A 23,949-nucleotide genomic window follows, 5' to 3' on the forward strand; every position below is an offset into this window, starting at 1 on the left:
CAAGGAACAGCCTTCGGAGCCCTTCACATGTATTATTCTGTCTGCTACTAACATGTCATTCCAGCTTCCTTTTGATTAATGTTAGCATGATGTATCTTTTTCCATCCTTTCGTAGGCAACATATAGTTGCTCTTGCCTTTTTTTAATCTCTCTCTTAATTGGGTGTTTAAACTCAGATTTAATATCATGATTGATATGGTTATATTGAAGTCTAACATCTTGCTCTTTATTTTCCACTTGTCCTATTCTTGTTCCCTTTTCTTCTTTTGTTTGGATTAATGTAATTAGGCATGATTTCTTTATATCTCCCTTTTTGGCTTATTAGTTGACCTCCTTGTTATTTTAGAATTGTTTTAGGATTTGTAATATGTAATTACAAGTTATCACAGTCTAAGTTCAGGTGATATTATACCACCTCAGATACAGTATAAGAACTTTCTAATATCACACTTCCATTTATCCCCTTCCAGGCTTTATGCTTTTGTTTTTATACATTTTACTTTTATGTATGTTATAAACCCACAATATGTTGTTATCATTCTGGTTTTAACAGTTAGTTGTCTTTTAAATAATAAAAAAAGTCTTATATATTTATTCTTATATCTATCATTTCCAGTTATCTTCATTCCTTTGTGTGAACATCCAGATTCCTATCTGTTATTTTTCTTATGCTGGAAGAACTTCTTTTAACATTTCTTGTAGTTCATGTCTGCTGGTGATGAATTCTTTCAACGTTTTTATGCCTGAAATGTCTTTATTTTGCTTCATTTTTGAAAGATATTTTGCTGGGTGTAGAATTCCAGATTGACAGGTTATTTTTTTTCTTTGATTACTTCAAAGATTTTGCTGCAGCCTTCTCACTTGCATTGTTTCCAGATCGAAATCTGTATGTAACATGTCTTTCCTTTTATCACCTTTCCTTTTCCTTTTAAGATCATCTCTATCACTGACTTCAGGCATTTTGTTGATGACATGCTTTGGGGTGGGTTTCTTCCTGTTTCTTATGCTCATAATTCATTGTGCTTCTTGGATTTGTTAAAAAATTTTTAATTTTTCAGTAATTATTTCTTCACCTATATTTTCTGTCCACCTCTCTTTCTCTTCTTTGAGGATTTTAATTACACATGTGATAGGTCATTCAACATTGTCATACAATTCACTGATGTTCTTTCCATTTTTTAAAACTCTTTTTTCTCTGTGTGTTTCTTTAGACAGTGTCTATGGCTGTCTTAAATTCATTCATCTATTCTGTGATGTCTAATTTGTTGTTAGTCCCAATCCAGTATATTTTTCACTACAGAAATTATACATATTTTTTAAGAAGTTTGATTTGGATCTTTTTTATGTCTTTCATTGTTCTAGGTAACTTTTGGACATATGGAATGCAATTATAATAATTATATCTAACTATTTTAATGTCCTATTAATTATAATATGTGCGTCAGTTTTAAGCTGGTTTCTACTGATTATTTGCATCATTTTTATGCTCCTTTGTGTGGTAGTTAATCATTGATTACATCACAGATATTGTGAATTATAACTTCTTGATTGCATATTATTTTTTTATTCTTGTGAATATTCCTTAGGTTTTCCTGGGATTTAATGAAGTTATTTGTAAACATGTTGATCCTTTGGGGTCTTTTATGATTTATTAGGCTGGTCTGGATCAGTCCTTAGTCTAGGATTAATTATTCCCCATTACTGAAGTAAGACTTTCCTGACTATTTTATCCAGTGCCCCATGAATTAAAAGTTTTCTAGTCTGACTACTGAAAGCAGACATTATTCCTAGTTCTGTGTGAGTGCCAGGTACTCTTCTCTGATTTTGGAGGTTTTCCCCCTGCCTCCTGTAGTTTCTTCATCCACATTTGCTGGTCAGTACTGTGCTGAGGATTTGAGGGGCCAAGTGCAGATGTCTAGTGCTCTTACTGTATGCGGGTCTCTCCTCCCCAGTACTTTGCCTTGACTCTAGCTGCCCTAGGCTCCAGCGCTCTCACCTCCATCTCTTCTCACCAGCGAGTTCAGTGCGCTCAGCCTGGGTGATCCTTCTACACCATGGCCACAGACCTCTCAAGGCAGCAAGCTAAGGCATTCCTTGGACTCACCTCATTTGTTTCCTTTATGTAGGGGGTCATTGTCCTTCCTAGTCTGATGTCTGGTATCTTAAAAATATTTAATCTATTTTGTCTTTTTTAGGGGTTGTTTCAGGTGAGAGAGTAAATACAGACCCTGTTACTCCACCTTAGGAGGAAGTGGAAGTCCTAGACTTCATGTTTTTAATTAATATGATTTCTACTGATTTCTGGCCTGATCTATAGGGATTGTTGACCAGGCATTTGTATATGGCAGATTCATTGACTAAAATGCCATTCGTGGATATAAGAGATTAAAAAAAAATTTTTTACTATCTTTTAGTCCAAGGTGTTGACATATTTAATTCTAAGCCTAAGAAGAGTCATTCTCCATAACTAAACCCATTTTAGTGCCTCAATCATCAGGTTATAGATTGATCATTTGACTGGTAATTGATAAGAAGTAGGATTTTTAGATATGCCAAAAGGAAGTAAATGTTAGACGTCAGACTAGCTCAAAACCACAGTCTCCTTGATAGTCATGCCTTCGTTCTGTTGACTGTTTCCCTTGCCCTCTAAGCTCTTGTACCCTATCTCCTTCCTTTCTACTCACCTCTTCCAACTTGTGAAGAGGGGACGACACAGAGTAGCTGACTAGTCAGCACATTTTACCATTATTCAGTTGCTTCTAGCTCATCTCTGCCTGGAAAATAATAATAGTGGCAGTACTAGTTAACAAGTATTATTTACATTCTGCTAGCAACTCTTCTAAGCAGTTACTATTAGTAACTCATTTAATCATCACAACACCCATATAATAAGACTTTGATTATTATTCCCATTTAATAAGTGGGAAAGCAGAAGCATTGAGAAGATAGAAAAAGTGTCCAACATCACTTAACTAGTTAAAAGGGCAAAGGCCAGGATTCCAACCAGGAAAGACCACCCCAGGACCAAAGATCCTACCCACTCTGCCAAATTACCATTCTCTGCCCGGGTTCTCTCAACTTTGGAATTTACATCTGCCCAGAACTCTGGGCGTTTTTGCCCTGAGTTTCTGACGTGCTTTACTCTGACTACCAGTTTGTATGATGTGATGATCTCTAATCTGGTTTCTGACTTATCACCTGGAGTGGACTTCACTGGACTATTTCTTGCCTTCCGTGCTCCCCACCTGTAGTCTTCTCCAGTTGGTCCCCCGTCCCCAGTCCAGGCACACGGAAGTGCCTGTTTTTGATATTCTTTTCCTACTCTTCATATTTACCACTCTGTTCATTCAGAAGTATTTGAATAATACCTCTTCTTTAATTATTACATCCTTTGCCCACGTATTCATTGGTTTCACAGCAGAGCCTCATTCAGAATAACAGTGAGGTAGGAGGAGCCAGGAGATGCAGCTCTGCTGGTGGGGCTTACGGTGCCCTGAGACTGCTGTGGGGCTCCGGGGTGCCTCCAGCCCCTTTCACTTGCTTACAAGGGGCTAATCATGTGCTTGCCACATGCCTGTTTTCCCCAGTTGTGGACACCTACTTCCTTAAAACAAGTTTATGAAATTGAACAACCCTTTATGGAAGGTTTGGGGAGATTGAAGTACTATGTTGAGAGTTAGTAACTAGTTTTAGGGTCTTAAATTCAATCTTGAGTGGCTCCCAACTCCCACAAGGTGTCACACCATGGGGATGTGGCAGCCAGGGCGGTGAGGAGCAGCTCCGTCACCACCGGTTGGAATCTCAAGTCACCACCATGCCTCATAGTCCTGGTTCCCCACTCCCTGGCTCCAGAGAGAGGAGAAAGACTTCCTTTCTCTTCAAAGCCACCTAACATTCTGCCTCAGGAAGATTGTCTGGGAACATTCTATTCCTATGAGGGAAAGTCCCATCCTTACCACAGAATATGACCAGACCTTCTGGTTCATAAGAAAACAACTGTGCTATTCATCAGTACACATCTCCAAGTCTGTCTGATCCTCTGTAACATCATCTTTGAAGCACCAAAATCCAATCCATGTTGTGCCTGCCAAGCTCAGTCAGGTTCCTCTTCACAGCGTTTTCTCCAAAAAGAGGAGAAGAAATCAGAGCATCTCTTTCCTGTTTGTGTCATACACGACTCCCCTAACTTCCAACGAGCAAATGCTTGGGCAAAAAGTTGCACGTGTCTCCCAGGGGCAAGTGAGCTTTTTCTGGCATAGGGCATCATAAATTGAAGTCTCCCCAGAGTCTTGGTACTGTAAATGAGTCACCACATTTACAACACTAACAGAAAGCTTATCATCTCAAACTAAAGCATCTGCATTTGGGTTAATTTCACAGGATCAGTGCTTTCTCAGTAAGAGTTCGTAGGTATTTGCATTACGTTGCATGAACGAAAAGCTCACCAAGTATGCTTTCCAGACAGAACTCAGGAAGATTTTGCCACACAGATACAGTCCATTGCAGGTGTGTCTGACAGAGCCCTAAGTGATGGTTTTGTAGCTCGGTAAGTATTAAGCCTTAAAGTCACACAGCTTCTTAAGTGGTGGCCAGTAAAGGCGGTGCTTCCCTGGGTGAAATAACGCCAGGTTCATAGGGAGCGCCTGTCTCAGCAACAGAAGCACATCTCCCTCCCAGTCTTAGCACATAGCTGTGACCCTTATGGATATTTCTGATGAGGTGGGAAACAAAGGGCATGGCTAGGAGAGAAGATAAATCCAGAGACAACCAAGTGATTGCTTCTGGAGAAAGACTCTTCCTAAAGAACCAGTATGTTGGAAGTGATCTGAATGAAAAAATCAGGGTCAGACATTCCAAATCAAATAAACAACAAATGCAGAAACCAGGGTGGATGCATATTAATCTTGGTTAAAAATGGAGCTCAGGATCTGAGGTACATAGAGGAGAACAGCCTTGGAGTAAAAAGTCACAGCCCCAGGATATTAAGCCAAATGCACCAATGCAGGATAGCAGAGCTGACTGCCCAGCCAACGTTGGGACCACAAAGAGAAAGTTGGGAAAGGAGAAAAGCCCAAAATATAGGTTCACCACTCAGGACAGACCGGAGATGGAGAGAGAGGCTAGTCTGGCACGGCTCAGAGTGCCTTGACAGCCTTAAATCCCTAGAGCCACCCCCAGAAGCACCTGTTCCTCCTGGCTCTGTCTGGTGGGTTGTGGGGCCAGCCTGCTTGCTTGCTGGCAGGGTCCTGACACCAATCAATGGTGACCACACGGTCCCACACAGACACCCCCATCGAACAGAAGGCACTCTGTCAGGAGATTCATTGTCAGCCTCGTATCTTAATCTTCATCAGCCTCGTATCTTACTCTTTGTCATAAAGCTCTTGTGTTTACCAGTGCATTAAATATACCAGTGCAAAAAACTGCGACAGAAAATCCTCATTTTCATGCTTGAAATATATTATCTAATGGCATATCTATTTGACTTTTACTACATGCCTTTCATTCCTCTAAGTGAGGTAATTGACCTTTACTTTGCCACCCTGTGGATTGAAAGGCTACACCACACTCTGCATTTGATATTTCCAGTCCTGCAGGTGAGGCAATTTTGATTTGCTTTTGTTGCAGCCCTGCTCTTCGGTCGGGCCCTCAAATGAAGGGAAACCTCAAGGTCCGAGACTGCACTGTGGCCATTATTGCCACCGTCATGTGGCTTTTATTAGAAAAAGCACAGGTCACTTCTTTTGTATAGCTGTCTTTATGGAATCTGAGACTGTGGGCCTTTCGGATTTCCACCCCAGTTTCAGGTGACATATCCTCATTCCCTGCCTCCAGTGGTGTTGTTTAAGGATCTGCAACATTCTTCAGATTTGGGTCAAGCACCTGAAATTTTAAAATCATGTCCAAACTACAGTTTGTAAGGGAGAAAAAATTTTAGTGTTATTGGTAAGAGCTTAAGCTCTCTGTCAGCCAGGTGCACCCAGAAACCTTCTGTGTGATGATTTAGCACCCGTGTTACATGGAGCTCTACAAGTCAGGAATTTGGCAGCCATGGCTTCCTCTGGTGCCCCACTAGCCTTCCTTCCCACAACCAGAATGGGGACAAGATGACTGAAGGTGATGATCATAAAAGGGTGATGAGGAAGACAGCAAACATTTACTATGTGGCAGGCACTGTTTTTTAATGCTTTGAAGATAATAATTCATTATTTTTCATAATAAACTTATGAGTTAGGTACTATTATTATCCAGTGTTACAAATGAGGAAACTGAGGCATATGACAGTTAAGAAATCTGCCCAAGGCCACACTGGAAGCAAGTAGTGGAGACAGAATCCAAATTGAGGCATTTAGACGTGAGAGATAGGAACCCAGGTACACATTTGGATCCTTGCGCATTTAGACAAGTTGTGTACATAATGACTATTGTCCTATTTCTAGAGAATTCTAAGGCTTGGTCAGTTAGCCTCTGGAGGTATAGGGTTCCTTCCCAAATATCCCAGGAGGGATCCAGGAACCCCAGAGGAAGGCAGTTAATCACTGAAGTCCTGTTACATAAAAAGCAAAACTCATTCCCGTGTCCTGAGTGAAGGACCAACAGACGTGGACAGTGGGTGTTTGAACATTCCTGCTGGGAAGGTGTGATTGGTGACTGAGGTCTTGGACTTACCAATCTAAGTGTCCCCGTCTACGGCCTGTCACACAGCGCACTTCTCTGGCTCCTTCCTTCTGTCCTCCTAGCTCCCCCTGAGGATCTGGATGTAAATGGTATATCCTGAAAATAATTCCAGAAAGCACTGTGAAAGGTTGGGGAGTAAATACAGCAGGAAGGAATACCATCGGGCTGTCTCCCTGAGAGGCAAGGAAATGAGAGTATTTATCCTTAAACATTCATCCCTCATTGGTTGGGGGCTGCTCCTGGGAAGTAAGTCACCACTGGCTTATTCAGCTTGCTGGCCAAGCACCAATGCACCGAGGAGAAGACCCAGAAGCTGACTGTGGGGGACTCTCCACAGGGGCAATGGTCCTTCCACTGCATACTTTTTATCTTTTCATACTCAAAGTCTTCTCCCCTTCTCATTTTCATCCTATCAAGAGCCTCTGACAGTCTTTAAAACCAGAGCTGAAATCTTTGGCAATAAAAGCTGGGTAGAAAGAGTTCAGTTTCTAAACACTTGAGGAAAAAAAACATTGGCTTACTTTGCTTAAACTACTTCTAATGGGATTCAAGGAAAAAGGAAGTGTGCAGAGAAAAACAAAACCATCACATTTCCGTATTAAAACATGTTTGGTCTAATATCCTACTACATGTAAACTCTATAAGTCTGACTTTTATCTTTGTCCGAAAAATGGGGAAAGTGATACCTGCCTATCTGTCTTTCACAAAGATACTGTATAGAAGAAATAAAATACCCATTAGGAAAATGCTTTCACGTGAATGCCAATTTAAAACAATGATGACAGGTGGGAAAGAAAACTTACCAGGTTCACCTACTTGTGAGCTGTTCACAGTGGCACTTGACATGCTATCTCATTCAAAAGTCAAAACAAAACCAAATGAAGTCCCCCTTAGTCATCTGTCTTAAAGATAAGGAACTAAAGTTAGAGAAGCAAAGTCAAACAGTTTAAAAGTGATCAAGGGGGCATGCAAATCCAGGTCTTTCCTAACTCCAAAATACAGCACTTATCCCCTTAACTTTAAAAAGTCCTTTCACCTTACAAGCTTAGTTACAAAAACAACTAAGCTTTTTATACAAATTGTGTCACGTTAGAACTGGAATAGACTTTGAAATTATCTAGCATGCCCACCTCCTAGAGATACAGTTCTCCATTTTCCAATTGTAAATCGTTGGCAGAAAAATCTGTTGGCCCAGCTCATCTTGTCAAGCCAAACCATAAAATGTGGGTCATTGATCAATTTATGTAATGACTACTTTTGGGTCATACAGCCAGTCTAGTTCAATCAACTTGGCAGGTGGTGGAGTCTTGGATACGTAACATGGTATATTAAGTTAGGATCTTTGGTTGCTAGTGACAGAAAAACAATCAAGCTAGTTTTAAAAAAATAGACTATTTTGGCTCACATAACTAGGAATTCAGGATACAACTAGATTCAGACAGGCTGGCAGCACGGGGTGCACAAAGTCATGGCATATTGTCCCTATCTTTCGGTTTTGCTCTCCATTGTCTTGGCTTTATTCTAAGATAAGATTCTTATGTTGTGGCCAAAATGGCCCTGGGCAGTCCCAGGCTACCTCCTACCAACTGAGAAATACTATAAGGAAAAGCACTTCTTACCTATAACTTCAGTAAAGACCCAGAGCCCGTTTCACAGGGAGTGGGTCCTGTTCCTATCCTTGAACAAATCAATGTGTCCAAGAAGATAAAATGGATTGATAGGCTGAGCCTGGTTTCCCTTATCACCCCTGGAGCTGCAGGTTGGAATCTCCCACCTAAACTGCTTAGCCTGACAATGAGAAAGAGTAGCCCCAAAGGGGTGTTACCAAAGGAAGAAGAAGGGATTTGGGGTATGCAAAAACTACAGCACGCATATCCACTATGGTTTAGATATTGCCAGAAGGTGGGGTCAGTCAGGAAGCCAGAGGAAGGCATTTTCTCAAATAAATACAAAACCCTTCACATTTCAAAGAAATTAGCCCTGAAAAGCTAGTGTAACCCACCCAAGGTGAATCTGTTAGTGATTGAATCCTGGTCTCCTGCTTACATTTGACTCTAAGATATGACCATGATCTATGTTAAATCATTTTAGATTTTACTTCTCATTAAAATATTTTCACACATTTGGTTCAGACCCCACCTCTGACTATTAAACCATACAGATGGAAAGACTGACAATGATTATGACAGTATCGATAAATCTGGTAGCTACTATCTAGTTATTTTTACCCTCACCATGTCCTATCTATTGGATCTTCTCAGAATTCATTACTGTTCTTCATTTCTGTTTTCAGGATCCTTTGTTTCTTCACATTAAAGCCTTTGTTTCTAATCTGAAGTGACACAGTTCAGGTCATTGGCCCCAGAAAGTAAGATCAATCTCCTTTAGTGAGTGGGTTTGTCCTTCCTTCTTTCCTTCTTTCCTTCCTTCTTTCCTTCCTTCCTTCCTTCCTTCCTTCCTTCCTTCTCTCCCTCTCTCTCTCTCTCTCATTAAACTTCAGCTTTTCCAGGGTTTGTTAACAAAAGTAGGACACCAAATAAGGAGAAACAAAACAAAGGCCTTGCTAGCTGCACTCTTCTTTATTGGATATTATTTTATTTCTCAGTAAAAGGAGAATTAAAGGAAAGCTATTTCCCCCAATTTTCCTTACCACCTATGGGAATCAAATTCAATTTCCTTTCAAATTTTGTAGTGAAAAGTGAAAGTATGGGATAAGGTTGCTGTAGTCTTATACACAGAATTGACTTTTTTTTAATTCCTAGTCAAAGCTATTTATTTAGCCAGATCCATTCTTAATCAGACTCTTAAATAACCATTTGAAGAAATAAGACTTTTTTTACAATGGACAAGTATACCTGCCTTAGAGATCACAAAACATACCTGACAACCTAACCAGATAAAGGCATCCCATAGCATCAAATGGCTCTCAGCCCCATAGCCAGACTTGCTGGACTCTGGCTTTGCAGAGCACAAGAGAACTTTAGATTTACTCCTACCCTGTTTTTCTTTTGGTTCAGTTTCTGAGAAAAAAGGAGAATTATATATTTTTAATCTAAGAAAACATGTAAGAAATTATAGCATAATTCACATCAAATTGGAAATAAAAAACAGGTGAAAAAAATGTTTCACTTATGTGGTTCAATAAAGAGAAAAAATGAAATCTAACTTAGCAGTTGGTTACCATAGACCTCAGAATGGATGAGTGTGCAAAAATAACGAGTATATCAACAATCTTTTCATTGTTTCTTGTATCAAGAATAACTCAGTTTCTGAAAACAGGAAAGTTGACTATCTTAAACAGGATGAGGCTTGTTTTCAAGCGAGGGCCTCGGGGGAGGTCGGCAGGCTGGGGGCTCAGTGCCTTCAGTGTGTAAGGACATCATCAGGCCTTGAGTTTCCTTCTGACCTCCTGGATACCCGTCATTAAACTGAGATTCCACTGTTAGGACTACAAAGTGTGATGTTCCTCCCGCATTTCGGTCGGATCCCAGACAAGAAAAAGAGGAAGAGGCAAAATCCCAAAAAAGGAATGACCCCATTTAAGCTGTCCTTTTTCAAAAGCTTTCCTGAAAACTGCACCCATCTAGTGACTTCTAAACACATCTCATTGGTCAAAACTACATACCATGGCCAACCCTAGAGGCAGGAAGACTGGGAAAACACTGTATAAAGGAAGGTGAGAGAGAAGGGAATGTGAAGAACTTTTAGATAGACAAACCATGAATTTGCCATACCTCCCTATAAGAATGGCTAACATTCATTGAATACCTACTATCTACCAGAATTTGTAATATATACCATATATGGACTATTTCATTTAATCTTCATAGCCTTTATTATATTATATAGTAGCCCATATTACAGGTGAGGAAACTGAGACTCAGATGGAGACAGCTAGCAGGTTAATGTTAGATCAAGGACTTGAACTCCACAGGTCCTTTGTCCCCACAGTCCAAGCTCTTAACAGCATGATGCCCTGTCTGTCTTATATATTATGGTTCCTTGAACAATGATCATTTGTATTTCTGGGACTGAAGCCCCCTAAATTGTCTGTTTTCTCAAAGGAAATTAGAACATAAAAGTTCACCATGCATATATTAAGCAGCTAGAGTCATCTATTAATTGCTAAATGGCCTTGGATTAGTTTAGTTTTAGTTTAACAAGCTCTTTACTTCCCAATCTTCAGATTGATTGGTTGTGCAGAGAACAGTGGCAGTTTGGATTGCAATAATCATCTTGTTTCATCTTTTGTCCTTCAATACTCTTATCAAATCAGATTTCTCATGAGTGTAGTAAGTGGGTCATGGTGCCCCATCGTACACCTACTGTAAATTTGGGCAATACATTATCTCAAATTTATAACCTCCTATTCTTATTTTACAGTTATGATACTCATGGTACTCCAGTCTCCCTGGCAAGCTTTAGAAAGTGAAAAGGGCTATTTTTAATATTATCTAAAAGAAACAGCAGTTTATTGAATCATGTAATCTGATGCCTCACTATGAGTAAGTTTAGGTTTTAAATAAGATTTACATTAAACTTTAGAGGGTTTTGTAAAATGCCATAAGGATGCCCAAGTCATTTATTGTTTAAATGTACAATAAGACTTTCTAGTCCTTATTCTATCAGTTTTTGGAGCAAACCAATTGCCTTACACATTTAAAAAAAGATCATAGACCCCCAGTATCCATGAGGAAATGATTAAGATCTGGTTTTATTTTATACTGTAGAAAAAATTGTGCAACAATACATTTCTCTGCTTCAAGAAAAAATAGATCTATACTAATCAGTTTTCAAAAATAATTCTTCCAAGAACAAAGCTCAGGAAAGGAAAGCACCCGTCAACCGAGGGCCATGTTCAGAACTCAATGTATTTTGTGAAAGAATGAGCACAAGAGCCACATGGAATCCTGCCCTGTGGACCTGTAGGGTGGCTTTCCTGGAGCCCTGGTGTGCCTGCCGTAGTGTCCGCTTCCCCTGTAACCCAGGGATCCAAGCACAAGCTGGATGTCCAGTCTCTCTGTTGGTCTTTTAGGTTATGGGCTACCTTCACAAAATTGTTATAAGCACATATCTAGTTCACACTGAGCTTTGGCCATTGAATAGTTTATAAAAATACATCTTCTGCAAAAAAGTTTGCTTACCAGTGGTCACATCCATCAGACTCCAGGTTTTATTAATGGAGCAAGAAGTAGAATGCTGGAAAGATGAGAGTCCCCCTCTTTTCTCATGGGATCAGGATTAGAACAGGCTCATTTAATACTGGAAGACTGACCTTTTGCTGTAAGACTGTGCTTAATAGTACAAGGTGATAATAGTAATAGCTTATATTTATTAAGTGATTACTATCTACCAGATGCTGTATTCAGATATAAGTTCAGCTATGTGTAAGAGAGATTCACATCAACAGTGCCTTAAACAAAGTAGAAGTTTATTTCTCTCTTTGCTTTTGGGAGTTAGATGCTCCAGAGCTGGGCTGGTGGCTCTGCTCTGCACACACACTTTGACCCACCTTCCCCTGACTGCAGGGAGGCTGTCTGAGGGACCAAGTTCCACCATCCTCATTATTGCCATAGTCCATATGGTCCAAAGTACCTCAATACCACCTTAGTCATGTTCCAGGAAGTAAATAAGAAATGGAGGAAGAGTGCAGACCCAACAGGAGTGCTGCAGACACCACTTCCACTAGTATCCCATTGGCTAGAAATTAGTCACATGGCCACACCTGGCTACTGCAGGTGCTGGGAAGCATGGTCTTTATACAGGTGACCATCTGCTAGTGTGGCAAAAAGAAAGACTCCGTCAATTACTTGTCTCTGTCTCTTTGTATTGTGCTATTTAATACTCTCAAGAACACCTAAAGTAGGTATTTTATTATCTTCCTTTTACAGAGGAATAAATTGAGTTTAAGGAACTTGCCTAAGGTTTTTGCTAAAGCCAGACTACATAACTGCAGAGCCCAAATGCTTGCCAACTATTTCCTGTCATCTTTTTTGGACAAATACCATATTTTTCAGTTCATTTTTTATTTATTTAATGTATAATTAAGTGATTTTAGTATATTCAAGAAGTTGGGCAGTCATCACCACTGTTGAATTTCTGAACATTATCATCACTCTAAAACAAAGCTCCCAGCCATGAGCAATCACTCCCCACTCGCTCTTCTCCCCAGTTTCTGGCAGTCACTTATCTCTTTCTGCCTGTATGGATGTGCTTATTCTAGATATTTCATATAAAGGAAAATACATATTATGTGGCCTTCTGTGTCTGGCTTTTTGATCTAATATAATGTCAAGTTTCATTCACGTTGTAACATATACCAGTAAGTCCTTACTTTTGTTTTTCAAATAATACCTCATTGTATGGATATACTACATCTGTTTATCCATTCATCAGTTGATGGACATTTGGATTGTCTCCACTTTTTCACTATTATGAAAAACGCTGCTATGAGCATTTGTATACAAGTTTTTATGGATATATTTTCAATTCTTTTGGGAAAATACCTTGAAGTGAAACTGCCAGATGATATGGTAACTTTATGTTTATCTTTTTGAGGGGCTGTCAGACTATTTTCCAAGGTAGTTGCACAATTTTACATTCCTAGCAGCAATACATGAGTGTTCCAATTTCTCCACCTCATTACCAACATTTGCTATTACCTATCTCTTTTAATTATAACTATCCTGGTGGATGTGAAATGGTATCAAATCTTAGTTTTAATTTGCATTTCCCTAATGGCTAATGATGTTGAACATTTTTTCATGTGCTTATTGGCCATTTGGAGAAACAGCTATTCAGATCCTTTACCCATTTTTTCATCTTACTTATTCAACAGATTGCATGTTTCTAGAGATTTAGGACTCTTTTTTATCTTCTTTTTGAATCCCATGAGACTTGTCAAGGTGTTACTCACAGAATATGTTATTAATGACAGCTTTCAGAATAAATCAGATAGCCCATTTCAGTAATGGTAGTACCAGTGGTAACAATAGAGATAATAATTGGGACTAACATTTAGTAAGAACTTTGTGTCAGATCCTATCCTGAAAGCATGCATGCATTATCTCATTTGATCCCCAAAACCTTTCTTTGAAACATACCCCTGTTTACAGATGAGGTGGTTGAGGCCTAGCCATATTTAGGAAGACAGCATGCTCTCTGCAGTGGTATGAACAGAGTTCTGCAGGCTGGCTGCCCACGGCCTGAATCCCTGCTCCATCTCATACTAGCTGGGGCACACAGGTTTCCTAACTTCTCAGCATTAGGTACATCGTTGAACTGAGTAATAGTGCCAATCTCATGAAATTATTATGAGGTTTGTATGAAATAATGTGTGAAATATACAAAAAAGACTCAGCACAATGCCAGGTGCTTGGAAATATTCAGTCAACTTTGGTTCCATTAATTTGTTTATTGTCACTCATCCATGGCCTTGCAGCAAGTATGTGCAAAGATGGAATTGAACTCAGGCTCTCTGATTTCAGCATCATAACTCATAATCTCTAAATTATAGTGCTACAAGACTCCCGTTCAAATAATGTGCTAAGGTGGAAACCAAAAGCCCATGTGTCAAAATGGAGAGAAAGCTTGGAGATTGCAGAGGCAGAAAAAGCATGTGAGGGGCATTTTATAACTTACCACCTTTTGAAGAAGACGTGTACCAAGCCCAGTGTTTGCACTCACTCATTTTCTAAAGCGTGGATGCAGCTAGTGACCATCCAAGGCAGGGAGTGCACCCAGAGGCTGACCCAGCCTTTGTGGTGCCTGAAACATAGACCTATTTACCCTCCATGTGGGGGGCCTGCGGGAGAGCTCATTCAGGAAAAAACCTTCATTAATTGACAAAGTAGAATAATATCTTATTTGTGAAGTGATGTAAAAGCATATGAGCATGTGAGTGCCTGGTTTGGCTGGGGGTGTCCTCCAGGTCTTGGAAGGGTGCTGATGCTCTGGCTTCATCCACCTCATGATGACTCCTCCTCCGGCCCAAAAGTAGCCAAAATCCTACTTTGCAGAGCAGCAAGCCTGGCTTTCCTTCCTGTTTTGCTTCAGAAAGGGCCAGTTTCAAACTTCTTTATCTCAGTACCTCTATCTGAAACACTAGAAACAGACTATATATCCAGACCTCTAACTCACAGGAAATTCTGGTGGGTAACATGTTTCCCAGAATAAATATATTAAATTATATATATTTTTAAAAAACAGGCAGACTGTATGGGTTTTTCATACCTACTGGCAGGTGGCACAGATCTAAATGCTGGAGCCTTTTTATAAGCAAGATTAAATTGACTCGTGACAGCTGGTCACTGAAATACAGGAAGCACAGATCTGGCTGAAAGCAAGAACACAGTGGTCTTCATCGTGTGCATCATGAAGAGGGCTGCCTTTTTTTAAAGTCTGTCTTCGGAAGACCTTTATTTGGCAGTGTTATTTCCACGCAAGTGAATCTTCGAGGTACAAGCCAGTCAATTAGTTCTATGCAGTGTCTTGCTGTGAGTTCTACATGTGTAAACAGAACCAGTGAATAGGCTGAGCTTTCCAGAACATCAGGCGTCACTGCTGGCAGAGCCTGTTAGGCCTCCACTTGCACAGCTCCTCTCATGCCTGGTGTGATGGTGGACATGGGGGCTGGGTAGCCATGGAAATGGATAATCTGCCAGAAACAAGAGAATGTCACAAATCTGCCCTCCACCCAAGCACAAGGCTGGAGGTCATAGTACCAGGAATTGAGGGCAATCTCCCAGCATTGTGAAATCCATTTTTTTCCATTGGAGGAAAAGCCACTCTGGCAGAGGCTCTAAATAAAGGATTTTAGCATCTGATTGGGATGGGGTGATGAGAATGAACAGAGCTATGAAAAGGAAAAGGAAAAGGAGCCATTTCCAAACACCAGCCAATGTCCTGGTGCCTCAGTGTCCACTTTCGCATTCTCAGCCCTGGCACAGCAATTGTCACAGTGACTGAAGGAGGAAGAAAGCCCAGAAGCTGGGCTAGGTCAGCAGATTCACTGCTGGAGAAGTCAGAGCGTTAGCCAGGCCAAGCAACACTCTGCCTAACTTCAACTGAACCAGGGTGCTCATCCTTGCATGAGAAGTGGAAGCTAAGAAATGTACATTCCAGAATAATTATACAACTCAAGTGGCATGGTTTTTCCGTGCTCTAAGCTGTGTTCTTCTCCTGAGTCTTTCAGGCATTATTTTAGGATAGCTCTTGTGTTTGGTTTCAGGCATTTGGCAAATCCTCTAGAATTTAAATTAAATTAAATTGCTTTGAAAAACCTCACCAATTTTGTAGAGTTCCCTCTACCCATTTTAAGGTTAGTTATGGAAAACAATGATGAGGACATGTGACAGTTTTTAGCACACATCACAGAGTGTTTGTTTTAGTGCCATGCCTATTAATTCTCTATTTTTAGTCCATTGCTATGCTAGACAGAGCAGAATAAGCACATGACATTCCTGCTTTCAGAGAGTTGCTTGTTTATTAGTTGTTTGTTTATTCATCAAATATTTTTTCAAGTACTTATGTGCCAAGCACCTTGACATATACTAGGGATGTTACATTAAAAAAGGCAGACATAACTGCTGCTCCCAGGAACTTACACTCCAGTGAAATGATGGAAGAATATCCAGTTATAATGCAACCAGCATCTATAGCAGAGAGAGTATGGGCTTATCAGAGAGTATGGGCTTATCATGTGACTGGCCCTGCCCACTGTCCAAGGAGCACACAGGAAAGGCAGGTTATGGTGGGTCAGAGATGCATTCAGATAGTTGATCAGAGATGTTTTTTGAAAGTCAGCTAGGAGCCAGATACTGAGATTTCCAGTTGATATCTGAATGGTAAGAATTATGCAGATAAAAAAGTAGAGGTAAGAGAGTAGAATGTTCTAGGCAAGAAGAACAGTTTATAAAATTACTTGAAGCAAAGCTTAAAAAACTAAGTATAGAGTTGGCACTGGTGCAGATGAGACTGGAGAAGGGAGAAGAGAGAGATTTCAAAGGGACTTGTAGGCCGTGTTATAGATATTGGACTCTATTCCAGGAATAATGAGAAATTTTTCAATAGTTCTAAGCCAGGGCAACCCAAATATTTTTGCATAAATAACTGTTTTGACTATTGTGTTGAGATCCGGCAAGGGAGGAACACAACTGGAGTTAGGAAGATCTGTTTAGAAGCCAGGGTAATAAACCAGATCAGAGATGATGATGATCTCAACTGGAGAAGTGGCGATGGCTGGAAGTGTGTGTATTGAGAGTGAGGAGGAATCTCAGAACTTGGTGAGGGACTGAGTAATGACCAACTGTATGTGACAGGAAGTGGGGAGAGTCATTTTTAAGCAAGTGACAGGAAGGTGATGCAATGTAATAAAGCAGAAAGCACAGGATGAGTAGGTGAGCAAGGGCAGCCAAACAGCTTAGTTTTGGAGATGCTGAGTTTGACATGCCCAGGAGAGAGATCCACGGTGCGGATGTAGATTGAGACTTAGCAACATGTTCATTAGATGACCTTCAACTGGTGAGGAAACAGGGATGGCGTTCCATGGCTCCCAGGGGTAACAGAGAACTTATCAGTCTCCTAAAATGTTTTCAAATGTTTGAGCTTATTTCACAGATGTTTATTTATTTCAGGGGAAAAAAATGATTCAGGTTTGTTTTAAAATGACTACAACTCAAAGGCAGTTAAGGACCACAGAGGAAATTGAAGGGATGCCTGGATAAGAATGTCCAAGGACAGTCAATGAGGCTGACTGGAGTTTGTGCTGAGCCAGAAGCCCAGGGACAGTGCATGAGAACAGCACACAGAAGAGGTTCTAAAAATGAGTCTGGGAATCAGCAGGGACAGATTATCAGGGGAAAGGGAGCAGCCCATAGAATCAGATGCCCCGAGGGATCAAATAAAGCAAGGAAGAGGATCCATTGGATTTTCAGCAAGGAGGTCATGGGTGATCTTGGCAAGAGAGGCTGTGGTTAGTTGGAAAGGAAGAGTGAGTGGGAGATGAGAAAACGGAGAAGGTAAGTGCAGGAAACTCAAAAAGGGAGAAGCAGGTGTTAAGGAGGTAGCTGGAAAAGAAGATAAGGGCGTAAGGTAGATATTTTCCTCCTGTAGGGTGGGAGATATGTATGCAGTGAGTAAACATTTTAAAAGCACAAAGATCCTTAAGTAACAACCAGTGAAACATAAAACAGAGAAGGATGTAAGGAAATTAAGAGAGCAGAGAGAAGGACATCTATAGTGGGCAGGAAGGGGATCAGGGAACAATTATGAATTGAGTCTTGAGTAATTAATAAGTTTTGGACAGCTGAAGAGGAGTCATACATTGGAAGAAATCTAAGAAAAATAAATAACATTCAACATTCATCTATTCTTCTTTCACCTCCTTTGTTATTCAAGGAATATTTTCTCAGCAAATACAAAGTCTTTCAAATGGAAATCACCTGTAAGACGATAAGTATAAACAGTTAACAAGAATATAATTACAACTATTTGCATTATTGGTTTTCAGACATGAAACCAGCATCTTCTTTGGGGTCACACTGTTCATTTCTTCAGTTAGAATTTTTAACACCAGGTAGGGTGCTAAATCAGTATAAGCTGGTGCTTCTATCACTTAGGTTTCTAACATCTTTGATATATATAAACACATCCGTAAATAAAGGTGCTAATGTGGAAGGAGAAATATCTTTAATAAGCAGCTTAGCACAAGGAAGTTCCTGCATGTAGGAGATTGTTATAAGACCAAGCTCATAACTAAGCACTATCATTTTACTTAACTGAATTGCTTTTTCTCTTGTCTTTTAAAAAGATTGTACAAATGTTAATTTTTAAAGGTTCTGTTTCTGTGTCTAAATTGAGTAAGTATTGCTCAAATAGTAGCCTTTCATCTTATTGCAACTTTTAATTCTACAGAGGGCAGAGTATAGCTACAAGGATTACAAATAGCAGTAGACTCCTGTGAATCTGAGGCTTGGTTTTACCCAGGGGGTTTTGAGTGGGAGGCCGTTGCTTTTGGGGTGCAGCTTTAGTTAGAAGAGAGCCCGGCAGCTCTCCATAATAGTCTCAGCCATCCCTTTGCTTCTGTGCCATAGTCTGGCTCAGTGTTCCAGACAGATTATCAGTGCACAGGGGAGAAACTTAAGTGTTGCCCTACCAACATTATAGAAACAAACATTTTCTTCATGTTCCTATTTAAGAAAAACTCGTATTGCTTTTCCCAATTCATGACACCTGCCATAAAAGAAAACAAATGTAAAACACTGCAAGATTTCTTTGTCTTCATGAAACTTGGCTTTCTTTATTTTTGTCCTAGTTCCTGGAAAAGGCCTGACTAGTTTTAAAATACACACACACACACACACACACACACACACACACACACACACACACCATTTTCAGGCTCTGCCTGGGACAGGTGCCCTGGGCATCTGGTTCCCCCTTGTGTGGGCCCACCTCTTCCTGCACACATTGTTCTGATACCTGGTCATGGTCATTCTGTCCATGCAGGTTTTCCTGCTCCAGAGAATGTGACTCATGCTTAGTGTGTTACAATTTATAACCTGCTACCTCAACCAGTATCAAATTGGGCTTTGCAATTTTGCAGTCAAAGACTTTGGATGTGGAAATGTGGTTCTGTGGAAACTGCATATCCATTGTTGCCCTCCTGTGTCGTGGCTTTATTCAGGGGCACCAGAGGCAGGGCCTTTGCTGATCACTTGAAATCCCTGCCACAAGTAGGTTTTTATTTTCTAGGATTCTGAGCACCTTTTGTCAGAGTCATTTGACCCATTTCTGAGAGACCTTTGTAATTAGCTTATTTGCTGTGAGGGGGAAATCTGAGGACTACTCAGCTTGGTGGAAAAGCTCTTCTGACCTGAGGTGCCATTTTAGAGCCCAGAATGAAAAGACCTGATTACCACCATTTAGAGCCTATAAAATATGTCTCAAGAGCAAATTGTCTAAATGTTTATCTTCCTTTCTAAACAAATAAAAACTGTCCTTCTGGTTTAAGGGAAAACAGAAGATGACATTACTCTTTGGACCCAGACGACATTGTCATAGATTTGATGATATCCCACAAAAACCTCTCACTAGTGGCAACAGTTTGGACACCTGTTGGGAAATCCTTGATTTCGGAGCACAGGCCCCTTAGGGGAGCTCAGGTCCACACTAAGCTGACTAACTGGTATTAGAATTCCTAAGGATAGTGTGAGGGCAGGATGCAGCACAATCCCACTCCCACCCCCAAGGGTGCTGGAAGGAAAAAATCCCAGGGGTGAAGCCAGTAAATCTACATTTTACCAAGAGCCTCCACGGAGCCCTCAAGCCCTGTGGGGTGAAATGCCCCCAGCCTGGGAGACAGCTGGCTGCAGCCTCCCTGATACTAAGACCACTCTGACTTACGATGAACTCTTGTCTCTCTCTGCCTAGGTGCAAATGTAATCTCCACGCCACTGTGTGTGTGTTTGACAACAGCAAACTGACCTGTGAATGTGAGCACAACACTACAGGTCCAGACTGTGGGAAATGCAAGAAGAATTATCAGGGCCGACCTTGGAGTCCAGGCTCGTATCTCCCCATCCCCAAAGGCACTGCGAATACCTGTGAGTAACTTTGCTCGGTCACACCTTATGTTGTGCACGGTGAACTGAGAGTTCCTCCCAATTTCACTTGCCTTTGTGCTTTTACTCCTCCCACTGGTTCTCTTCAAAAGGCAGCTAAAGCTTCAGTCTCTATTTTACCACTCATACGCACATTGTACAACTTGGATCATCTGTTAAATTCAGTCTTCCAACAGTCACATCAAATGTGTTGGGAAATGATGGAAATTGATTCTAAGTAGATGAAACAGGAGGTGCTGTTTTTCCTCCCTATTTAACTTCCTATTTAACTCCCAATTAAAATAATGAAAGCATTCAAAACTCTCAACTCTAACTTCATTTTAACCATAAACAACTTCTAGAAATCCACTAAATGTTTACAATCCTCCTTTCCATACTCGGTCACCTGAAAGATGTTTTGTCCAGAAGCAGTTTTCCTCTCCAATTTTAGCTGTGGCCTAACTTTGCCCATTGAAATAACTGGCTTTTTCTGAATACCAGTGGTTGAAGCCATGCCTGGCATGGATCCTATTAGCAGAGACATGACTGTAGGCCTGTGGGTACCACGTTAAGAAAATGGATGTTTGTGTGCACATGAAATAGTACAGTCGTTCACCACTCACGTGTGTGCCCCACTGAAGTCCCTGAACATCCATAGGAAACCATGCTCTGACATGCTCAGAGAAGTGACTACTTCCCGAGTAAATGACCCAGTGCTATGGATGGACCCATTAGCCACTTACAAAAGCCCAAGGTGTGCCCTCTTTCAAAAGCAGAGAAAGGGTGAAGTTGACGATATATCCATTCAAGTGAGGGCCAGAAATAGAACAGTGAGCAGTGGGAGAATGAGAACGTGAACATCCGCTGGCTGTGCACAACGCTCAGGATGTTACCAGGCACTTCACAGCCACAGCTGTGAGAAACCAAAACCTAAAAACTAAGATGACAGGAACCGAGACCTTATCAAGTTGAATGTAAGAGTAATGGACCAAGTAACAAGCCATGAATGTGGGGGCATGAAATGATGATAAATTTCTGTGAGGAAAGAAAAGGAAATCCTTCCAAAGGTTGAAAAAAAAATTCCTTTTTGTAAAGATATTCAGTCAGCAAAAAGAAAAAACAGACAATTTAGCACCTAAAATTAATACAAGAAGCTGTTGAGCAGAAATGTGGATTTTTCTAGGTAGTTTCATTAACGGAGGCTCTGTGGGCTTTCCTTGGTGAGGGCCATGGACTCATGAATTTAGAAGGAATCTCGTGAGGTTATATGTTGTGGTGCCCTGTGGCTGACTACCTAAGGGACCTTATCACTAAAGTCATGAAATTTAGTTGAAAGGTTTTCCAAGATGAAAATGGCTTAGATTTCATTTCCTTTGTCTGCTGCTTCTTTAGTAGGACAGGGAGGAAGAGAGTGAAGTTTGCAAACACTTACAACATTCTAGTTCCTTCTCCAGACGAGCCAACTTTTCAGGGCTGCTAGCAAGGCAGCTGGAGGGGCTGGTGTTGAAGGCATTGGTTCATTTCTAATATGACCCATAACCGTGCTTCAAAGTCTTGTTTGTTTCTAGACATTTTCATTGGGAAAGCCTGCTTGTGCCAGCCAAGCTTTTTCACTAAAATGGATTTCTTGTTCTAATGTCCATGGAAATGACTTATATGCCCCTAGTCTTTTATTAGGGGTATATAATCATTGAAGATCACCAGCTCACTCCCTGGCTAAAGGAATGGAACCCCTTTTGGTTTTCCTTGTTGATGTCATTGTCCAAACCCTTTAGTTTTTAGCAGCCTTCTCTAGATTTTTAGACTTTTCTCCATCTCTGTTAAAATAGGAAGGTGACAGGTGGACACAATGACCGAGGAGATTCAATGCAATGTTTCAATCCTCAATATGGCAGAAATTAAAGATTTTAGAGATTATTTAAAATGATGGTTCATTCTTTCAGTTAAAAGAACCCCTTAAACTAAATCATCAGACTGTGCTTTAAAATGTCCATGGGTGAAAGTAAGCAACTTACTGGTTTAATACACAGATTCCAGTATCAAATACCTGTGTATCCATTCACTAGCTGTGTGACTTTGAAAAAAATAAATCTCTCCAGCATTCAGTTTCCCATCTGTAATAGGAGAATAATAACAGTTCTCACCTCAAAGGGATTTTGAGAGAATTGAATAAGCTAACGCATGTAATGTGTTTATCATAACAACTGATGCAAAGTAAGTTATTCAGATAATCAATTATTCAAAAATAATTTTATTTTTAGTATTTTTTTCATAAGGCGGATTTGTCCATTATTGAAGTTTTGTTAAAAAATTTATTTCTTCACACCAATATTGAGTGTCTCCTAATTTCCAACCATTTTTTCTTTACAAGTAGTGAAAGAACTATATTGACCCCTGTTTCTTTTCTTCTCCCAGTTAACATCAACTCCATTTTTCATGTGATAAGATGGACACATCTCTTACCTGGTTGTTTGCCCTGGAAGTCCTCTAATTTTTCAGTGTGGAAATTTAAACCAAGCACAGAACTTCTAGTACTTTTGTGACTCTCATTTCATACTGGCTTTTTCTTACACACACACATATACATGCACACACACACACATGCACAAACACACCTGTGCACACACACACACGACTCTCATTGGTACACTATAAGTCAGTTATTTAAGAGGGACACTTAAGATATGCCATATCCAAATACAAGAATTCAAAACTTAAGAAATGAAAAGGAGTGGCTGCAATCCCTCAACATCAACTCCTCAGTGGCCTAGAAATGCCACCCACACCAGATAGTTTCCGGATTTAACGGAATCTCAAGCAGGCAGGATAATTTTTGAAAATGAAAGTCAGTTCCTACCCACTCTTACAAAAAGAACCGAGAGGCCTTCATTAAATGAGGAAATTGTAAGATCTCCCTTGAAAACACTCAGTCCATTGCTCTAAGGTACCCTTCACTGGGACCTTACTGGGAATCATAAGACTTTGGAAGTCCTGAATGCTGGAGCAGCTCCACAGCCACATCTTGAGCCAGAAGGGAAGAGTAGAAGACCCCAGAACTCTAAGGCATTGCCACCCCAGTCTGTGAGACCCATCATGTTGCCCTGTGCTTCTTATCATAATAAACTTGGCAGAGACAGAAGCACTAACTCTTGTGGTATTTTTATTCATTGTGCTTCTTATTTGAGACCCAGTGTGGTTTTTTTCTTCTTCTTTTTTTTTTTTTTGGTCTTTTAAGGCCATTATATAAGTATCAAAATCTTTTCCTTATTTCTCTACAAAGCTAGCATTTTATCTCTAAGACATTTTTCTTTTCTCCCTATTGATCTTCATTCTATTTTTGATAGAATTCTACTCCTTTGAATTTCATTTGTCTTCCAAGTAGATAGCAACTTTTCCAACTTCAAGCGTAAGCATGATTCTCTTGATTCCCATTTTCCAGCTTATAAATTAAAGGATTCAATAACACCTCCTTAAAATCTGATCCCTGTAGAATAACACACATTTTTCTGTATACGCTTGCTGAAAACTTAATAATGAACTTCTAGGAACTAAAACTTCAGTAAAGATAATATCACCTCACCTCTGTTTCCCAAACTGTGTTCTAAGACCCTTAAAAGAATTCCACAGCCAAATAGGTTTGGAAAATGCTGTACACTATACTGATTCTTAG

General features: G+C 40.3%; 1 protein-coding gene across 5 annotated transcripts in view; it reads left to right on the forward strand.

Moving 5' to 3' along the window:
* Nucleotides 1-23,949, forward strand: part of NTNG1 (netrin G1) — a 307,348-nt gene that overhangs the window by 208,131 nt on the left and 75,268 nt on the right. For all 5 annotated transcript variants that reach the window (XM_017664603.3, XM_017664606.3, XM_017664607.3 and 2 more), the window contains exon 4: nt 20,110-20,282. In XM_017664603.3, coding sequence (XP_017520092.3) covers nt 20,110-20,282 — 173 coding nt within the window. The remainder of the gene's footprint in view (nt 1-20,109; nt 20,283-23,949) is intronic.

This window comes from Manis javanica, chromosome 4 (assembly GCF_040802235.1).
Source record: "Manis javanica isolate MJ-LG chromosome 4, MJ_LKY, whole genome shotgun sequence".
In the NCBI taxonomy this organism is placed as follows: Eukaryota; Metazoa; Chordata; class Mammalia; order Pholidota; family Manidae; genus Manis; species Manis javanica.